Source organism: Petaurus breviceps, unplaced genomic scaffold, assembly GCF_028583685.1.
Source record: "Petaurus breviceps papuanus isolate PSGF00001 unplaced genomic scaffold, PetGlider_PUasm1.0 90847, whole genome shotgun sequence".
In the NCBI taxonomy this organism is placed as follows: Eukaryota; Metazoa; Chordata; class Mammalia; order Diprotodontia; family Petauridae; genus Petaurus; species Petaurus breviceps.
The window spans coordinates 6,145,670-6,163,908 of NW_027187360.1; the positions used below are offsets into that span (position 1 = coordinate 6,145,670).

Consider the following 18,239-nt stretch of genomic DNA (forward strand, 5'->3'; position numbering starts at 1 on the left):
GATTCAGATGAGATAATATAAAGCAATTTGAAAACTTAAGAGACATTGCTGTTTGATACTTTTTGGAATTCTAGTCTAATGTTATTTTACTGGCAAGTTAAGAGGGGTGTACCTGCTAAATATCACAGTTTAAAGGGATAGTATCTTAAGTCCTTTAAAAAGCTGATTATTGCTAAAATATGGTAATGATGATGCCCCTTCTGCAAAGCAGATTGGACACCTCCTATAGATGAATTTTCCAAAACCCTAATTAAACAGGGGTCTAGAATACATATGCTATTCAACACTGGCCTAAGGTGTTCAGCAGTCACATAAATCTTAAGCAGCCAGAAAAACCTGCATACCACATGAAAAAGCCATCCCAAGTTTTATTTTCAAAAAACAACAGAAACATCAGCAGGTACACAAAATGACAGAATTTCTCTTCAGGTCATACATTCACAAGGCAGAAACTTGACAATGACAATGCCTTTGGTATCCTTTTTGTTTTTGTTTGTTTTGTAACAATATCCCATTCACAGTGTAAACAAGTACTGTTGTGTTCTCTCACAGATCCAGGAGGAAGGAAGGCACAACTTGGCAAAAGATCATATGCAAGGAAGATCAGGCACACGACCTGATTAATACAAACTACTAGCAATCTTGATCCACATTCGGTTTCTGGCCCTTCCATAGTTAGGGGGTAGCACTAAATGATTTACTGCAACACAAGTCAGGGTCTCCTTTCTTCCCTCCCCCAAGAGTCACTTCATAGTCATGTTGAATCTTTAACTTTACATTTTTTATTACATGTACAAACCAGATACAAGAGGGATGAAAGTCACCCAAGTTCAGTTGCTCCCACTAATATCAGCTTGTTTGTTAGTGCATGGGAACAAGCAGTTTCAGTTCAGTGGTCATATTTATAGAAAAATAGATACTAGCTACAAAGAAAAAAATGAGGTAGATAAATTAAAGCTTAGACTCCAGGTCTCTTCTCCCCTCCCATATTCATAAACCTTCATCCAATACACATGAATCCTTCTTGACCTTGGTATTAAGAGTTAACAGTGAAATAAATGACAAAAAATGGGGATGTTGTTCCCTCCTCATCCCCCCAAAAGGCAGACACTGCCTAGCTGAATTAAATCACCTGAGAGACCCTTGTCGGGGAGGAGGGATGTAGAGGGGACTTTCCCTTCAGTGTGGTAAAGTTGTAAAAGTGATGAGAGAACCCTGAAGAGCTAGCTTTGGCACTCTTGGGGTGCTAGCTGAATCGTTCTTAAATAAGCAGCAACCAACACAACATTAATTCCTTAGGGACTGAACAAGTCCTGTAAAGAAAGGCCTTTCCATTTGTTTTAAGATGCAAAGGTTGAGAGTCCTCATTCTACAACCTTAGTTTACAAAAAAAAAAAAAATTACATTCAAAAAGTGAGAAAAAACCCACAAACAAGTCTAAATCTAAAAAAGGATGGCAGACCTTCTACAATATTTACCCGCATAAACAGTAGCCCATGTAAATAGTTTGTTTTCCCATTACTGCTCAGGGTTACCTTTTGTCTCACTTTTCATTGGCAAAGCTCATAAGCAGCACCTTTAATGGAGGCAATACTAATCTTTGGATGTACAACTCCTATAGCTTGTATAAGCCTATAGTTTAAATAACAAAGCTACTTTGCAAGACCCGCATCTTTCCAAATAGAAGAACTCCTATTCTCTTGTTTCTTTTTTTTGCAAAGCAACACCATGATTGTAAAGCTGCCCAGAGGAGAAAGACAACTACAGTCATTTTGCACATAGATATGAAAAAACAAAAACAAAGCCCAGGAAGTTGGGCTGGAATATTTTTTTTTAAAGTGTATGTTTGCTTCACCAGCATTCAAGCTTCCTTTTTAGCTGACTGCAATCTTGTTTTCTTCCAGAAAGTGAGGGAACTGATGTTTTGGGACACTGTCAGTAGCACTAGCTTTCTCCATAACATCAGAGCTAATCCCAGACTGTGACCCATCTATCTTGGAGACTGAGGCATTATTCATTACAGATCCTCCACCACTGATAGGAACTGGTAGGGCAGGTATAGGGCCACTCTGAATCACTGATATCTCATTAGTCTTCATTGCTAAACCATTGTTAATCACAGCAGCATACTGGTTCCAAACTGCGGGATCAAGATTCACTGCAGGAGGGACTATATCCTTTGGAAACATCTCAGATACCTTCTTGACATCGTTACCCAGCAATGCTATGGTGTTATCAATAGATAATCTCCTTCCTCGTCGGGCAGAGTTATTCCACATATGAGTTCCAACGTGGACCTTGTGAAAGAGAAAGGGGACCAAATAAATCCCTAGAGGCTCCGTAACTATTGGTCAGATACATTATATTGCTTTGGTGAGGTGGGAAAAACCTACAACAATCATAATGAAAATACACCCCACTCCCCCACCCCCGAAAATGGTGACATAGCTAGCTTGCTGACTTTGGTATTGGTGAAGGGGGTACTCTGACCATGCCACCTAATCTAGTTATTTCTGATTTAGGAGAAAAGACACAACCAAAGGTTAAAAAGGACAATAACTGATTTAAACCATATCAACCTTAAAATACACTAGATTGCAAATTCAGTGTTACCTGACCCTTTAGTACTCCCATGCTTAAAAAAAAAAAATCTAGGCTGCTTCTTCATCTCATATTCACTCAGATGCATCCCCCCTCACCCCCGCCCCCTTAATCTCTATCGACGCCCTCACCCTTGTCTCACGTGAAGTGAGCTCTTTCTTTTCAAGAACAAACCCCTCTCCTGCACAAGTAATCTCATTTCACCTTGTTCTCTCCAGCCATCATCCCACTCTCACTAACTCCTATCTCTTCCTGTACAAAGGGAAGCTTTCCTGCTAACTACAAGTCCATGTCTCTATCCTCATTAACCCCCCCCCCAAAAAAAAAACCCAAACCCTCACTTAATCCACCCATCCCTATTACCTGTTATCCTAATTCTCCCATTCCTTTTTGGGGCAAAAATCCTTAAGTCACCTACAATTACTGCTCCCACTTTCTCTCTTCACTTAACTTTCTGCAATTTGGCTTCTGACTGCCTCATTCAACTAAAACTTTTCTGGATCTCCTACCAGTTCACATTCCTGCTAATGCTAACTGTGCTCCAGCCCACCCCCAATACTCTGTCCTGGGCTCTCTTCTTCCAAAGCATTATCTCACTTTGTGATCTCCTGGGCTCCCATGGATTCCATCATCTCTATACTGCTGATTTTTGGGGTCTACTTATCCAGGCCTAAACTCTCCTCTCCTCCAGTCTCAGTCTCTACTTAGTGGACAGATCAAAATGGATTGTTGGTAGGTATCTTAAAAAGTCAAGATTTCCAAATCCTCCCTCATCCTAACTTCTCTATTACTGTCCAGGGTGTCACCACCCTCTTAGTCACCCAGAGAGAGGTGTCAACTTAGAATCTTCACTCCCTCTCAATTCCTATATCCAATCTGTTAAAAATCTCGAGTCTTCTTTTGTTACTAAGATCTCTGCCTAATCCCCCTTCTCTCTTCTGACAGTGCCACCACCAGGTGTGGGTCCTCCTTACCTCACTCTTAGAAAATAAAAGGCGGTAACTTTCTAGTTGATCTCCCTGCTACCTCCCCACGTTAGGCCACCCTCCATTCAACTCAAAGTTATTGGTCTTCCATGTCACAGTCCCCCCTCCCCCCAGTGGCTCCTTATCACCTCTTGAGGGTCAAATTTAAAATCCACTGTTAGGGTTTTTTAAGCCCTGCATAAAAACTGGGCCCCTCCATCCAATGTTTCCAAGTCTTCTCACAACTTGCACATATAACCTCCATATATGCATCAACCCAGTGACACTGGCCTCTCCTTGTTGTTCCTTGCACATAAGATATTCTCAACTTCCTACATTTTCACCAGCAGTCCCTTGTATATTATTGTATTATATTATTGTATATTAGCAGTAATAATATATTATAATATTATGTGATATATAATAATAAATATTGTAATATTGTATATTAGCAGTCCCTCCTAACTTCACATTTCAGCTCACTTCACACCTCCTAAAAGAAGCCTCTTCTAATCTCCCTTATTTGCAAGTCTCTACTGCCTCCTCCCATTAGATTCTAAATTTCTTGGGGGCAGGGACTAAAGCTTTGCCTTTCTTTGTATTCTTAGTATTCTGGGTAGTGCCTGGCAAATAGCAGGCTCAAAACAAATGCCTGCTGAGATGTGATCTGACTTTTACTTCCTTCTTTCCCTTCACTTGAAATACTTGAACTCACCTTTAAATTTCCTTTGGTGGTAAAGGCCCTTCCACAAATGGTACACGCAAAAGGCTTTTCACCAGTATGAGTGCGCTCATGTATCTGAAGAGCACTGGCTGACGAGAAGTTCTTTCCACAGGTGGTACAAATGTGCTGCTTGGCAGTGCGCCGAGGTGGGGCCACTAGCAAGGGGGCCACCCCTGGGGACAGGGCAGGAGGCCCAGAAAATGGGCTATTGCTTAGGGGCCGCTCTCCAGGAGCTTCAGCTTTGATCAAGGCTGGTGGCATTCTGACAAAAGTAGCAGGAATGCTACCTCGACCTAAAAGACAAGAAAATCCAACACATTAGATATACACCTTTAAAATTAATAACCTCCCTAGCTTATGCCAGCTTAATGATTTTTAAATGTCAGATTAAGGAGAAAAAAGTTTATTTCAGCAAAATAAAGTTAACCTTTACCTCCTAGGGTACTGACATAGATATAAAAAGGACCAGAGTAAAGGGTATTGTTAACAGTCTAACATCTTAAAAAAAAAACCATCTTAAAAAATCATCATCTCATTTGAGGCTTCCAATTCTAAGAGATATTAACGCCGCTATTTTACAAATAAAAGAAATTGAACTGTGGATTAAATGACTTTCCCACAATCATTAATGGAACTAAGTGCTGAAGGCAAGAATTCATCCTGGATCTTAAACTAAGCAAAGTACTCAAAGTGGGTCTGCTAGTCCAAGAATGCAGAACCCAGACCAATGGGCATATCTGGAAGAAAAGGAAGACTTCAGCTTAAAAGCTACCTAAACAGTAAAGCAGTGTGGTACCACAGAGTACTAAACCTGAAAATCAAGAGACTTGGGAGCAAATTTCACCAACATTACCTGTGAGACCATGGGCAAGTAAATAAATTTCTCTGATGTATCTTGATAAAAGCAGCAACTAGTAGGGACCATATATTAAGCAACCTCCCTCCAGGTTACTGGGGAAAATGAGGTCATGCTTGGGGGTAGGATGGAGCAAAAAAAAAAAAAAAAAATCAAACAAAGCTATATATGCATGTAAAATTTAAAGCCCTACAGAAAAGGCCAGCTATAATTTTAACACTTAGAGTACTGCCATATAGCTGGCTCCTGATCAATAGAAATGTTCAACTATTGGCAAGATGACTGCATGATGATACAAGTTCAGGGGCTCCCCAAAATGGTGTTTTTTTTCATACTTTCAAATACAGTAAAAAAAATTTACCATACGAACCACTTATATCATGGATCGTGTGGAAAAAAAAAAACAGAGCAGGTCAAATCCAGCCAGTTTGCCAACCAAAAGTAGTTGGAATTCCTATCCAATTATAGTTGGATAGTTCAGTTGTAGTACAAGTTCCAGATGTAGTTGGAATTCCTATCCAAGTATGGCTACAAAAAGATAATTTAATGAGGTCCCTTAACAGAGATTAACTGATATCCATGAAATGCTAGTTTTAAAAATCAGGGTTTTGTTCTCCCTCTGCAGCAGCAAATACCTACCATACTCCCCATTTGCAAAATTTAACCCAGGCTCTTCCTTGATGACCTTTCGGCCAACATTGGCATAAGTTAAATCCAAAGCACCATCACCTTCAGTTTCTGGCGGAGGGTTTTCAGGTCCTTCAGCTTTATTCCCCATGTCATCATGATTGATTAATAAGCCAGGTGACTTGGACCTAATACTTTCAGCTTGACTATTTGCAGGAGATAATGCTTGGAACGATGCAGACTCTGGACTTCGGCCATTTTGATAATCTTGATCTCCTATCACAGACGAGGAATCATTGGTCATGCCATCACTTTCTGCTGAACTTGACTTCAGACTATTCTGCCGCTGAAGGTTCAGAGAGGGATTGCCCATTTTCCCTGGGGCCTCTAATACTGAGATGCTGGTAAATGCCACAGCTGGTGTTTCTGACTGAGTATCAGTAGGTGGAGTAGATGGCTTAGATGAAATACTAGGAACATCCTGGGAGTCCAAGTCTTCCATATCTACAATGCTTTCAATGGCCTCATCAATGCAATTAGCAATGACATCTCCATTTTTCTCACCAATAACAGCTGGATCCATATCAACATGGTCACAGGAATTCTCAGGCATTGGGGTGTTAGGAATCTGGCCACCCATGTGCATTCGGATATGTTGCTGCAACACTACTGCATTGGTAAATTTCTTTTGGCAAATGGGGCAAGAATGTTGCATTTTTAAAGGGGTGTTGGCTCGGTGAACTCCATAATGAGTCTTAAGATTGCCTTTTGTGGAGAAGGCCCTTCCACAGATCTTACATTTGAATGGTCTCTCCCCAGTGTGAGTGCGATAATGCATTTTCAAAGAGCTTGTGCAGCTTAAAACTCGATGACAGATGATACATTCATTGGGGTCACTGGTAGCTTTATCAATGTTTTCTACCAGCTGTTGTAACTTCAAAGTCTCAGACCCCTGCTCAGCGGCCCCACTGCCTGGGAAACCACCAATGCTACCACCAGCCTGTGGGGAACTCAAGCTCTGCTCTGTCCCAGATTCTTGACTGGCCACACCAGAAGATGTGGAACCCCCTTCACTCTCTGGAGAAGGCCTGGATGGTAGATCATTGGGAAAAGCACCAAGTGAGTCTTTGGGGGTCAGAGAAGAGAGACTAGGTAAGCCTAGGGGAGGGGTCCCAGTAGTCAGGGGAGGTTTGCTGTCTACAATCATATTTGATTCATCCATGGGTACAGACATTCCACATGAGATCCCACTGGTATTTGCCAGGTTATCCAAGTGTTCAGGGACTGGGTGGGGATTCATTTTTATCTGGGGATACTTGTCCTTATGGCGCTGGAAGTGAACCTTCAAATTCCCCTTAGTGGTAAAGCGATTGCCACAGATGTTGCATTTGTATGGTCTCTCCCCAGTATGGGAACGGAGATGAATTTGCAAGGCACTATCATTTCCAAATACCTTGCCACAGAACTTGCATTTGTGCTTGAAGAAGGGCTCCTCAGCATTTGGTTTGCTCTCAGAAACAGTGATGTTGGGAGGCTTTCCCTTCCCTTTCTTGGATGGGTCCAACACAGAAGACACTGAAGACACTGGAGGGAATGGGTTCTGGAAAAGAACTGAGCCTGATGACTGAGGTAGTAAAGGATTTGGAAGACGAGACACTGCATTAGGAAGGATCCTGTTTGCATCAGGCTTTAAAGAAAAAGAGGGTAGTCCAGAGGCCACTGAGCCAGCAGGTGGGATGCCTATATTGGCATGAGGTAGTTTGCCTTGTTTCAAGGATTCCAGTGACAGGCTCTGGCTTCCAGCCTTTTGTCCAACTAAAGCCAAAGCAGTGGAGAGATGTTGGGACATATGAGTGCCCAGTGTTTTCAAAGGGTCAGAACCATGAGACACTGATGGGTGCTGACCACTGGTAGCCATCATGGTCATTTGCACACGGATCTGCTCAGTAAGTTGGATTTGCTGAAGCTGTTGTTGCTGGAGACTCATTAGCTGTTCCAGGATCATGGGGAATGTACCAAAGCCCTGGACTGGTAGAGACACAGCATCAGCACTCCTCTGATTCACAGCTACCTTGGTCCCCCGTAGTGTTTGTAAAGTCACATTAGTGTTGGGAACTTTGCCTTTTGGTAAATAGCTTATCCCATGGGGTGTAGCAGGGGCTGTGGGCTCTGTTTTGAGATAGGCTCCTGCCTCCACACCAGACTTCTCTTTCTTGTCCACAGAACCAGTGCAATTCTTTGAACGACTGTCTTTATTGCTCTGACTTTCCAAACGATCAATTGGAAAATTCTCTGATGGGGCTGGGCTAACTTCTGTAAAGACCTCAGGAGGTGCTGTCCCCTCACTGTCATTCATGATTAAGACAGGTGGATTTTTAGTGCAATTTTTCTTATGTTCCAAGAATTCAGAAAGGCTGAAGAACTCTGCACAGCATTTCTCACAGATATTAGTTTCCTCAGTTCGACATCGTTTAACTCTTCCTCTTATTCCCTCTCCATCTCCAGGACAGTTTGGTGGACCACCTGAGGTTAAAATAAGAAAAAGAAATTTAATATAGACAAGAAACTATATCATATCCAAATACAGAGATGAACCTGGGTCTGGAGTAAGAAGTACTCCTTTTCCCCAGTTCAATCTGGCCTCAGACACAATTCATTAGCTGTATGACCCTGGGCATGTGGCTTTAAGCCTCTTTGCCTCAGTTTGCTCATCTTTAAAATGAGCTGGAGGAGGAAATGGCAAACCACCCTAGTCTTTGCCAAGAAAACTCAAAATGGGGTGATGGAAGAGTCAAATGAGACTGACAACAAAGCAGCCCTAGAAGCTTATGATAGATACAACAGAGAGAACAATGGGCAAGGAGGGGATGGAGGAGCTCAGAGTTGGGAAAGAAGGTAAAAAGAGGTTAACCACAGCCCCCCTTTCCATTTAAATCTGAGATTATCTATAAAATCAAACCCATTTTACAATTATTTAATAAACTAAAATCTGGGGTTAAATAACTTTCCCAAACTACACAACTATAAAAGCATTACAGGTGAGACAAACTTTGGTCCCTTGACTTCCAATCCAACCCTCTCTACTGAATTCTGTTTATACTTACTCGGGAGGCTCAGCTGTAAAGGCTAAAGCTCAGAAAGATAAGTTGGTTGGTGTACTCATTTTTCCTTACCTATATAACGGGGAAGGGAGATTGGGGAAGGGAGATTAGATCTCTTTTTAGGTCTTAAGGTCCAGCATGCTAGTCAAGCCATGTAAGGAATGGCAAATATGGACAGGTCACAATCTGGTCTGACCTTCCACAGCATTTCACTATATAAAAAGAGTTCTTTTGATCTTCCACATGAACAGGGAGAGGTTAAAAAGCAGTAAGAGACACAAGTACCCCTATATTATTTCACTCGTTGAGAATTCTCCCCCATCCAGGCTTCTAGTTTCCCAGACTGCCTTAGAAAGGGGGTGGGGGTAAAGGGAGCTGCAGGCAGGTGGGGGTGCAGTAGATAGTGATGGGGCTAAAATGTGGAAGACCCAGAGTTCAAAGTTGGACAGCATCAGACACTGAAGGTTTGTTGTGAAAATGTAAAGTCCTTAAGCACAAGTCCCTGGCACATAGTAGGTGCTATAATAAATGCTTATTTCCTTCCCTCCCCCCTCCCCAAGGTAGTTAAAGAGTTACACTACTTTAAACTAAGAGTTTAAATTCTGGGTCCTAGGAACAATGACCAGTGTTGGTACTTTAAGTGAGTATAAACATTCCTGAGCTCAGCAAAATACCCCAAGAGAACATCCCAATGTCAAATACTTAAAACCACAAAATTACTGTATGAAGTACTATATTGTGAAAATTAAACCTCCTAGTACCCACAGCTAAAAATCAGGTAGGAATTAAGAAATCAATGTTGGAATAAATTCACAAAACATGCCAATTAATAAAGCTCAGACAATTCCTAACTGGCAGACTCTGTCAGTTACAAAATAAAATCAAATCATTCCATTTGTACAGTATAAAGTTTGTCACTGTTCTCCGCCTCCCCCCCCCCAATGGAGACTGGTTTCCAAGAGTTTGCCTCACAGTTCAGCTCCCATAAATGATCCCAGCTTTTCAGAGCATTCCTGAAAACTCTTACAGTTGTATATATGTGACCAGTTATTTACAAGTCTAATGTACTTAAGTTTGGAACTTTTCTCTGAAAGACTTTCATATTCAAACCCTAAAAAAAAGTAGCTTCTAAGAACAGTAAGGGTGTTTCCAAACCAAAGAGACCCCTGGTCTTTGAGTCTCACACTAAACTTAGGATTTGACATTAGGCAGCTAGGTCAGCTTAACACACCCCAAAGTCCCTCCAGACAAATTAAAGTTAAAGGAATCAAAATTAAAGTTCAAATCCCACCTATCTGACCTCAGTAAAGAAGTCACAGCATCTGAGACTAGATTAGCCTCCTCCAGATTCCTTCTAGTTCTAAATCCCACAAAGCCTAACACAAAGATCTTCTTGGTAAATTATTTAAGTGAAAGCATTGAAGAAGCACTATCAGTAGAGAGGCAAGAACATTACTCCCTTCCCTTCCATTTTCCCTTAAGAACTATAATTTTTATGTGGTACTGACTTCGGGCCAAAGGTTTTTTTTTTAAATCTGGGATCATTGAGTCTATTTAGAAGTAGAATCCAACTCCAAGCCCAAATCATTTTTTCTACTTTAAAGGAATATACATGGAATAATTTTTAAATTTGCAACACAGAAAGCCAGCAGTTATTGGTTATTCTTTTAAAAATAAATTTAAAAGGCCTGTCTTTCAAGACCCTCCTCAAAGACAACTATTCTATAACTGTAGCTGTTCTCACTGCTGCCTATGCATTCATATCCCTAAAGTCTTTGAAAAAATGGTGCTCAATCCATTTAAAAAAAAAAAAATCTAACCCATACTGGTTTTCTTCCCTTCTGATACCTTTTGATTTTTGACAATTCATACCATGTAACACCATTCCACTTTAGATTATTTTTAAAGGAAGGGACAGGGGTGTTTACTATATACTTACTTTTTCATTAATATAAGTCAATTTATATAGTCTTCAGAGAATTGCGTGTGACACAGATATCAGTATAAAGAAAGAGGCTTACCTAGAGTCAGAGTACATGTCAGAGGTGAGTCCTAAGCTGTTACTCTTCCTGACAAGTCTGGCTCTGGCCACGAAACCATATTGCTTCTTCCGTCATATATCCATACATAAAAATTATCTTCCCAACTAGATTCTAAGCTCCTTTGTGGGCTGAGAGAGAATATCCTCTCTTTCTTCTGTTCCCTACTTACTAGCACCATGTTAAATATACAGATATACAGTAGGTATTCATCACAGTCCTATTAGAAGTAGTTAAAAGGATCTTGATCCTTCGAATTCTTCTAAATTGAACCAACCTCTCATCTTACAGGAGGAAACTAAGGCCCAAATCGAAGAGGACCTGCAACAATAAATAAATGGGAGAACATGCTGGAGTCCAGGTCTCCTGACTCCCTGGAGTCTAGTAACAAATGCTGTGCTCACTGCCTTACAACTCAAGTGAAATAGGGGAATGTGGCATGACACAAAGAATGATTAACTTGCCATTGCTAAGGATTCTTTCTAGGTCTAGATTTATGGTTCTATGAAACCATAGGACTGAGGATCAGTGGGTTCTCAAACTTTCTGGTTTCAGGACTCTTTTGCACTCTTAAAATTGAGGACTCTTCCCCGAAAGTTTTTGTTTATATAGGTTACATCTATCAAAATGTATTTCATTAAGATTTAAACATCTTGTAATAAAAAGTTTTGACCTTATGGACCAGTGGTGAAGATTCCAGGGGTCCCTAGGACTACTGAGAACCCACTGTACTAGGTAAGTGGGCAAAAGGAATGTCAAAACTTGAGAATCAGGAGACCTGGATTAAAATCCTGGCTCTGATACTGACTAATCATATGATACTTCCTATTAATTTTCCCCCTCCTTATTCCTTACATATGCCCTTCTCTTCTGACATTGCCACCACTAGAGTGTAAGTGTTCATCACCCTCCTCCCAGGCTACAGTAATAGCTGCTGGTTGGTCATTCTCTCCCCGTTTCAGTCCAAGAGGACTCAACTGTCAAAGTGAGCTTCCTAAAGCACAGGTCAAATGCCATGTCCCCATTCAAACTCTAGTGGCTCCCTAACCACCAGGATCAAATATAAAATCCTGTTTAGTATTAAAAACTCTTCATAATCTGGCCTTCTCCTACCCTACAACCCTCCAGGTACTCTTCCTTTCAGTGACACCAGCCTCCTTGAAGTTCCTCACATAAGGACCTCCAATCTCCCATCTCTAGGAACTTTCACTGGTTGTCCACCATGAAGAAAATGTTCCCTCTCCCTCTTCAGCTCAGCCTCCTGGCTTAGTTCAAGTCCCACTTTCTATAGGGAGTTTTTCCTGATCCCTCTTAATTCTAGTACCTCCCTTCTGTTGATTATTTCCGATTTGACCAGTACTTAGTTATTTGCCCACTGTCTCCCCAATTGAACTGTGAGTTCCTTGACTGTTCTTTTACCTTTCTTTGCCTCCCCAGTACCTGGCACATAGTAGGTGCTTGATGAATTGTTTGACTGACTGACCCAAGGCTTCTTATGCTGTAATTACTAAGTAAAAATAAGATAAGCAAGGATTTTTAAAATTACAATTGCTGAGCCAAAGGACAGTGAATTGGTTCCCCAAAGTGATTTACAATGAGACCACCAAAAACCATTTATTACACAAGCCTGACTTGATACTCTTTACCTAAGAAACCATTATCAGTAACATCATACTTGACAGTCTTAAACTTCAACGTGGGGGTTTGTTTGTGTACAAAGCAAACCTGTGAAGCATGTCTACTTTCAAGATTACCTCTGTCCAAATACTGTATCAGTGTTTGCAAAGTAGAGGGGCCTTGGAAGAACCTTGTTCATGCACTTGGGTTAACCTCTTAAAAAAAATAGGGATTGTACTTCTGCACTGTTTTCCCATCTCTCCACCTCCCCGAATTTCAGGAATGTTATCTCTCAGCATCTAGGTATCCAATAAGTTAGAAGAATGTCAGACACCCAGCAGGGGTTTTAGATTCAATCACTGCCAAATGGATAGAAAATAACCTACTACTGTAAGCAAGTCTTCATCCAATACAATACCAGATGAAATACTCAAGAACCTAGGAAACTCTAAACAGTATCTTGACTACATTTTAACTTATCTCCTCACTTGCTTCTGTATGAAAAAGAAGGAAACTGTATTGAGTACATTAAAAAAAAAAAACCAACATAATCAGCCCTCCTGAAAATAAAAGGGCAATTATGTTTTCCCTCCTTAAAGGTACAAAGCAGAAATCCTAAGTGATCAGTATAAGTTATAGGATAAAGTTACCACTTTATTTTTATAAATTCTTACCTTTACTTTTTTTTATGTCCAATGTGAAACTCCTTTAAAAACCAGGATTAAGGTAAAATCCAAAATAGGACAGGTTATTGTAGAACGAATGAATGGCAAAGGACATTTACCAATCTTTAAAGGAACCACTTCAGTCAAACACAACATACATTCCAAAATTTAGGTTCTACTCATTAAGTGCCACTACTGCAAATAGTACTGCTCAAGCCTTAGTTGGATACATAGAACCAGAGAAACGAATATAAGATCCAAAAACCAATTGTGCCTCTTAGTAAAGGCTGAGAGAGAATTCCTTTTTAGCATTAAAATAAGATGAAAACTCCAACAAAGACCAAAAACAAACAAAAAAAACCATACAGAACTGGCTTTGCTGTCAACAGAGTATCCCAATTCTAAGTCTGACACTCATGTCTTACCTCTAACACCAAAGTCTATAAAACAGGTTAGGAAGGGCAAGGTTATTTCTTTAGAACACTGGCTGGGGCAGCGGTTGCACACAGTAGGTATTAAATATGTTGAATGAATACCTAGTGGAGCTGAAAATTATTCAACATATTAACCTCAAAATCTTTTTTTGGTGGTGCTCTCAAATGCTACATTCTTTGTAGGAGGCACACATTTTGCAATGAAAACTTTTAAAGTGGTCAAATAGAAGTCAAGCATCAAGTTTAGAAAAATGCATGCTTCCCTCCTCCCCTCCCAATCCCATTCTGAAATTTAAACAGAATCTAATCGTATCTACCCAATAGAAGCTTCCAGTAACAACTTTTGCAAGCTTCCTAAGAGGCTCTCCTTAATCCTTAAACTTCCAGTAAGTTTATGAGCTAGTGCAGAAACGCTGAAACAGTACTTTCCTTCTAAATGATAAGATTTTTTATTCTTAAAATTTAGATAGCCAGTATTTTTTAAGGTATAAATCTTTACTTTAAAGATGGTAATCCAGTATGGCACAAAGGGCATTTTAAAACCTTTAGAGAAAATGCTAATTTTCGGTATGTAGCATTATTCCTCTGACCACCTGCTGATTTTTTGATCTGCTAATTGATTGTCCCGCTACCACAACCATTTTCCACCCAAAAAATGGCATTGTTTTCAGAGGTAGGTCTCAAATTGCCTTGCAAATTAGGTCGGCCCAACCTTAAAAAGCATATACACCTAGGCCCCTAGCTCAGTCATAAATAACCTCAATAGAGCATTAATGGTATTTGAAAGTCTTTTGTTCTATTTCACCAATTATTTCTTCTATCAGTGACTAATGCTTTCAAAACAGATCTGGGAATTTAAAGTCCTCCAAATTCAAACTGTAAGAGAAAACCTCTCTCTCCAGAGTGATACAGGCTTTCAAGGTTTCCCCCTCCCACTGCTTCTGATAGCAATCACAAACAGAAGTTGATAGATTTCTGTTATGCTTTCAGGTTGAATCCCAGCAGTTTGTGCCCCACTTGCAGGGAAGCCCGACTTCACTGCAAAAGAGAAAAAATGAAAAAAAGACAAACCCTCCCTTACACTGGTGGGGGACCCTAATGCAACAAAACTGAGGAAAGCTTGTGAGACCCAGGGCTCCGTAGGCTTCTACAATTGGGGAGGGGAGCAATGTCAACACCAGAGGAGGCCCGAGGCTTCAGCAGCCCAGCTTTACTCAAAACTACTTCAAAAAAAAAAAAAAAAAAAAAAAAAAGACAAGGTGTGAGTTACCTGAGCAAGACTATGGGGGGGAGGGGAAAGATGACGGCTTGTGAGCTGGATTTTAGCTGAACTCTAGATGGCGCCAGCTGGCAGTTCAGTTTTCCAGGGGAATACATACAGTACAAGTTAGCAATTACTAAGACACTAAATTAAGTGCAAACTTGCTTCTGATTAACAAAGACCTCCCATCCAAAAGTGAGAACACTTCAGGGGTACTTTAAACAGTAATGGTCCCGGAACTGGCGGTCTTTGAAAAAGTAATTTTTTTGGAACGAGTCCAAATTGTACTCCCAACTTTTGCTCTGAAATAAGATAAGATACTTAACGCACACAGGTTAAGTGCTTCGGAGGTGAGAAAATTAGAGTCACTTACTTGACTCCTCCCGCCACCCCCAAATCAAGCGTGCAGCCCCCAATGTTAACCCTTTTGTCTTTGGCTGGTCCCTAGAGGCAGCTCTCCAGCAGTGGGCTGCGATTTACATGTGGAATCATCACCTCCGCCCCCCAGCCTAACCGAAGGCACAAAGAAAAAACAGTCATGCATTAAACATGGGATTTATTGCCTTCTGGCCGAATCGAAACTCCCCCAGTCACCATTAGCCAGACCCCCCCAACTACATTTGGTAGCCCCCCCCCCCAAGTACAATTCATTGTGCGTATGCAACTGCTCAAGGGCTTCTGGACTAGAATTACTTTTTTAAAAAATCAAGTTAAAATGGGGAGAGGGAGTTTGGGTCACACAAGATAACTACCGCTAAAGCCCAAATTGCTTTTTAAAAGCATACAACCAAATCCCTCTCGGGAGGGGAGGAGGGTGTGGCTGTTAAACTAACTCGTTTAACTATAACTATTTCAAGAATGATTAATTGGGAACCAATAGAAATTCCAGTTCCTCTTCAGATATCAATGGGTCGGAATTGAAACTAGGGGCCCGAAACCTCTTAGATCTTCACCTTCCTCACCCCAAAAAGCTGCTCTCAGTGTCTTAGAAATTAGTTATTCGGAGGGACTCTAGAGGGGTAACAGTGGCTGTGCAACCACTACACACCCACAATAGGAGACAATTTGGCGGCGAGGGAGGGGGGGGAGAAAGGGAAAGAAAAGAATGAAGATAGTGGGGCTTGAATATGTAAGTCATTTGGAACCGCCAGAAACGAAGCGGCTAAAAAACTTTCCACCTCTTAAGTCCGGGGAGGACTGGGGAACAAATAGAATGGAAAGGTCGGAGTGGAAGGACCCCGTTTGTCTCGGGAGGGACACCTAAAACGAAAAGACCAATCTCCCTCACCACCCCCCCCCCCCCCAGTCCCTAGTTCCTCCACCCGGCTCCAGCCATCCCTTTCCCCTTTCCCCTCCCCCCTGACCTCTCCCAGTCCCCATCCCGCCCCCACACATTGTGGGGACCCAGCGTCCGAGGGATAGAGCGTCCTCAAAACCTACGTCTCCCCTTAAAAATGCTGCAAGGAGTCGGAGTTCACTCCAAAAAAAGCGACCTCACGCCTCACACAACACCCATTCCTCAACTGCCCGGACCCCATTAGCTCACCGCGGGTTATTTTAGGAAGTCGGAAATCAAAGATGGCTGGAGGTCAGGCTACAAAGGTCCGGGGCGACCGCGATAGCCCGGAGGTGGGGGGGGGGGGGGGAAAAAGCAACGAGTTGCACCCCCTCGCCACTCCCCTGGGCCCCCCAAGGGGAGCGCGATCCCGGGAGGCAGATCCTGCGAGCTCCCGGCGCCCCCGGGGATCGCAGAGGTCAGGGGTTCCGTGACTCTTGCCTCCCGCCCGCCCTCCCCCCCCAACCCTTTGCCCTGGGTGGAGGTGGGCGACGAGCCCAAAGCAGGTCGCGTGCGCAACAGTTCATATTCCCCCGGGGTAAACCCCGCCGACCCCAGCTCAAGAGAAACTTAAAGGGGGGGTGGGGGGGAAGAGGTGGCATGGGCATAGGAGGAAAGGGAAGCGCAGAGCCGGGGTTCTAGTGCAACTGCAAAGAGGATGAAAGGTCTCAAACCCTGAGACAGTTTTTTTGAATCCACTCTAAATTGTTCGGAACACAGCAGCTGCTTCCCCTGTGCCGAAAACCCCGAGAGCGGCACACGGCGAAGAGTTACACGGGAGAACGACTAGTTTAAATATTCCTCTTTCCTCTCAAAAAATAAAATAAAAGAGCCAAGTGTGGAGCGCTGACCCCCAGGCAATAAGAGAAAAGCCCCAGCTGGAGTCCCAAGGAGCCTCCCCGAGTCTCCGTCCGCGGCCGTCGATCAAAGTTCTAAAGGGACCTGGAGAAGCCCAGTTCCCTTGCTCACTTACCGTGCTCTGCAGCGGCGGCAGCTGGGGTCGTAGCTGAGGAAGAGGCGGCGACTGAAGAGCAGGCTGCCGCATCTGGAAGCTGCTGAGGCTCCTCGGAAGAGTTGATGTGCTGGGGTTTCGCCTGCTTGCGTCTCGACATGGTTCGAGCATCGGGAGCAAAATTGTAGCAATTATTTTCCCCTTCACAACAAATTCCTAGAGTTGGGAAATAACCCCCTTCGCCTGGAACGCGCATGTCAGAGTAATTATGATTATCAATAATGCATTGCGATTTATCATGAGCCCTGACAGCTGATTGGCCTGGGTCCAAAAGCTCACAGATTATTTAAATAAGCCCTCATTGATCAGGGTGGGGAGGGGGATTGTGGGTTTTGTAGTCCGGCCCTTGAACAGTTCCTCTGCCTGCGACAAAGACTAGAGTATTGAGGGAGTTAAGCTAATTAGCATGCATGTTCAGATTGGCTCCCAGGACATAATGAAATTCGAGGGGACCCGTCGTGGTACCCCATGAAAATATACACACGCATGCAAAACATTTGTTTTTCCGAATGGGGACTTAAAGATAGCTCCGTGTCTAGAGCTTTTTTAGTGGCGTCCTTTAATTAATGTTTTGCAAGGGTGAAATTAGCAAAGCTCTGGCCATCAAGTGGACTCCGGGTTCCTTTTTAGAAGGGTTTCAAGTCGGAGGGGGAGGGGGTAGATGCTGCTTAGGAGCCGAGTTATCACCAGGCGTCCCTTTTGATGAGATCAAGTTATGAATTCAGTTTCAGAATGAGTGGCTTAGTCCTGGGTGTAGTCGCTCTCTGTAGATTTAAACTTTTTTTCCCCTTCCTCTCCCCACAGCCCCCGCCCCCAAAATAAACAGAGATAGGAGAGGTATGCATTTGTGCACCTCTCTTAATTTTGAAAGTATCTTTTCAGTAGCCAAATACTACCCCAACTAGCTGCTTCTTACTCAGCAAAATCTCCTGGCGCCATGGAAGATGAGGTAGAGCTTAAATGTTAACTAATAGTTACAATGACTTCTCTATTGAATTCGT

At 42.4% G+C, this 18,239-nt stretch overlaps 1 protein-coding gene across 2 annotated transcripts; it reads right to left on the reverse strand.

Moving 5' to 3' along the window:
• Positions 1-350: 350 nt before the first annotated feature.
• On the reverse strand, positions 351-17,607 carry SALL4 (spalt like transcription factor 4). 2 transcript variants are annotated; one of them, XM_069072425.1, is made up of 4 exons: positions 17,200-17,607; positions 5,786-8,296; positions 4,282-4,583; positions 351-2,297 (listed from the first exon to the last, which is right to left on the reverse strand). In XM_069072425.1, the coding sequence occupies exons 1-4, from the start codon at positions 17,432-17,434 to the stop codon at positions 1,875-1,877; spliced, it is 3,471 nt and encodes a 1,156-aa protein (XP_068928526.1). In that variant the 5' UTR covers positions 17,435-17,607; the 3' UTR covers positions 351-1,874. The 2 variants fall into 2 exon arrangements, with proteins under 2 accessions (XP_068928526.1, XP_068928527.1); XM_069072426.1 differs by lacking the exon at positions 17,200-17,607 and adding an exon at positions 16,437-16,520.
• Between the last annotated feature and the right edge of the window lie 632 nt (positions 17,608-18,239).

Bases quoted from the DNA above. Each gene is read 5' to 3' on its own strand.
- SALL4 (XM_069072425.1), bottom strand. From the start codon at position 17,434: ATGCGCGTTCCAGGCGAAGGGGGTTATTTCCCAACTCTAGGAATTTGT. The intron at 8,297-17,199 runs GTAAGTGAGCAA...TTTTAACCTCAG, and splicing joins TGCCGCCGCTGCAGAGCACG to GTGGTCCACCAAACTGTCCT. The intron at 2,298-4,281 runs GTGAGTTCAAGT...CTCTTTCACAAG, and splicing joins CCACCAAAGGAAATTTAAAG to GTCCACGTTGGAACTCATAT.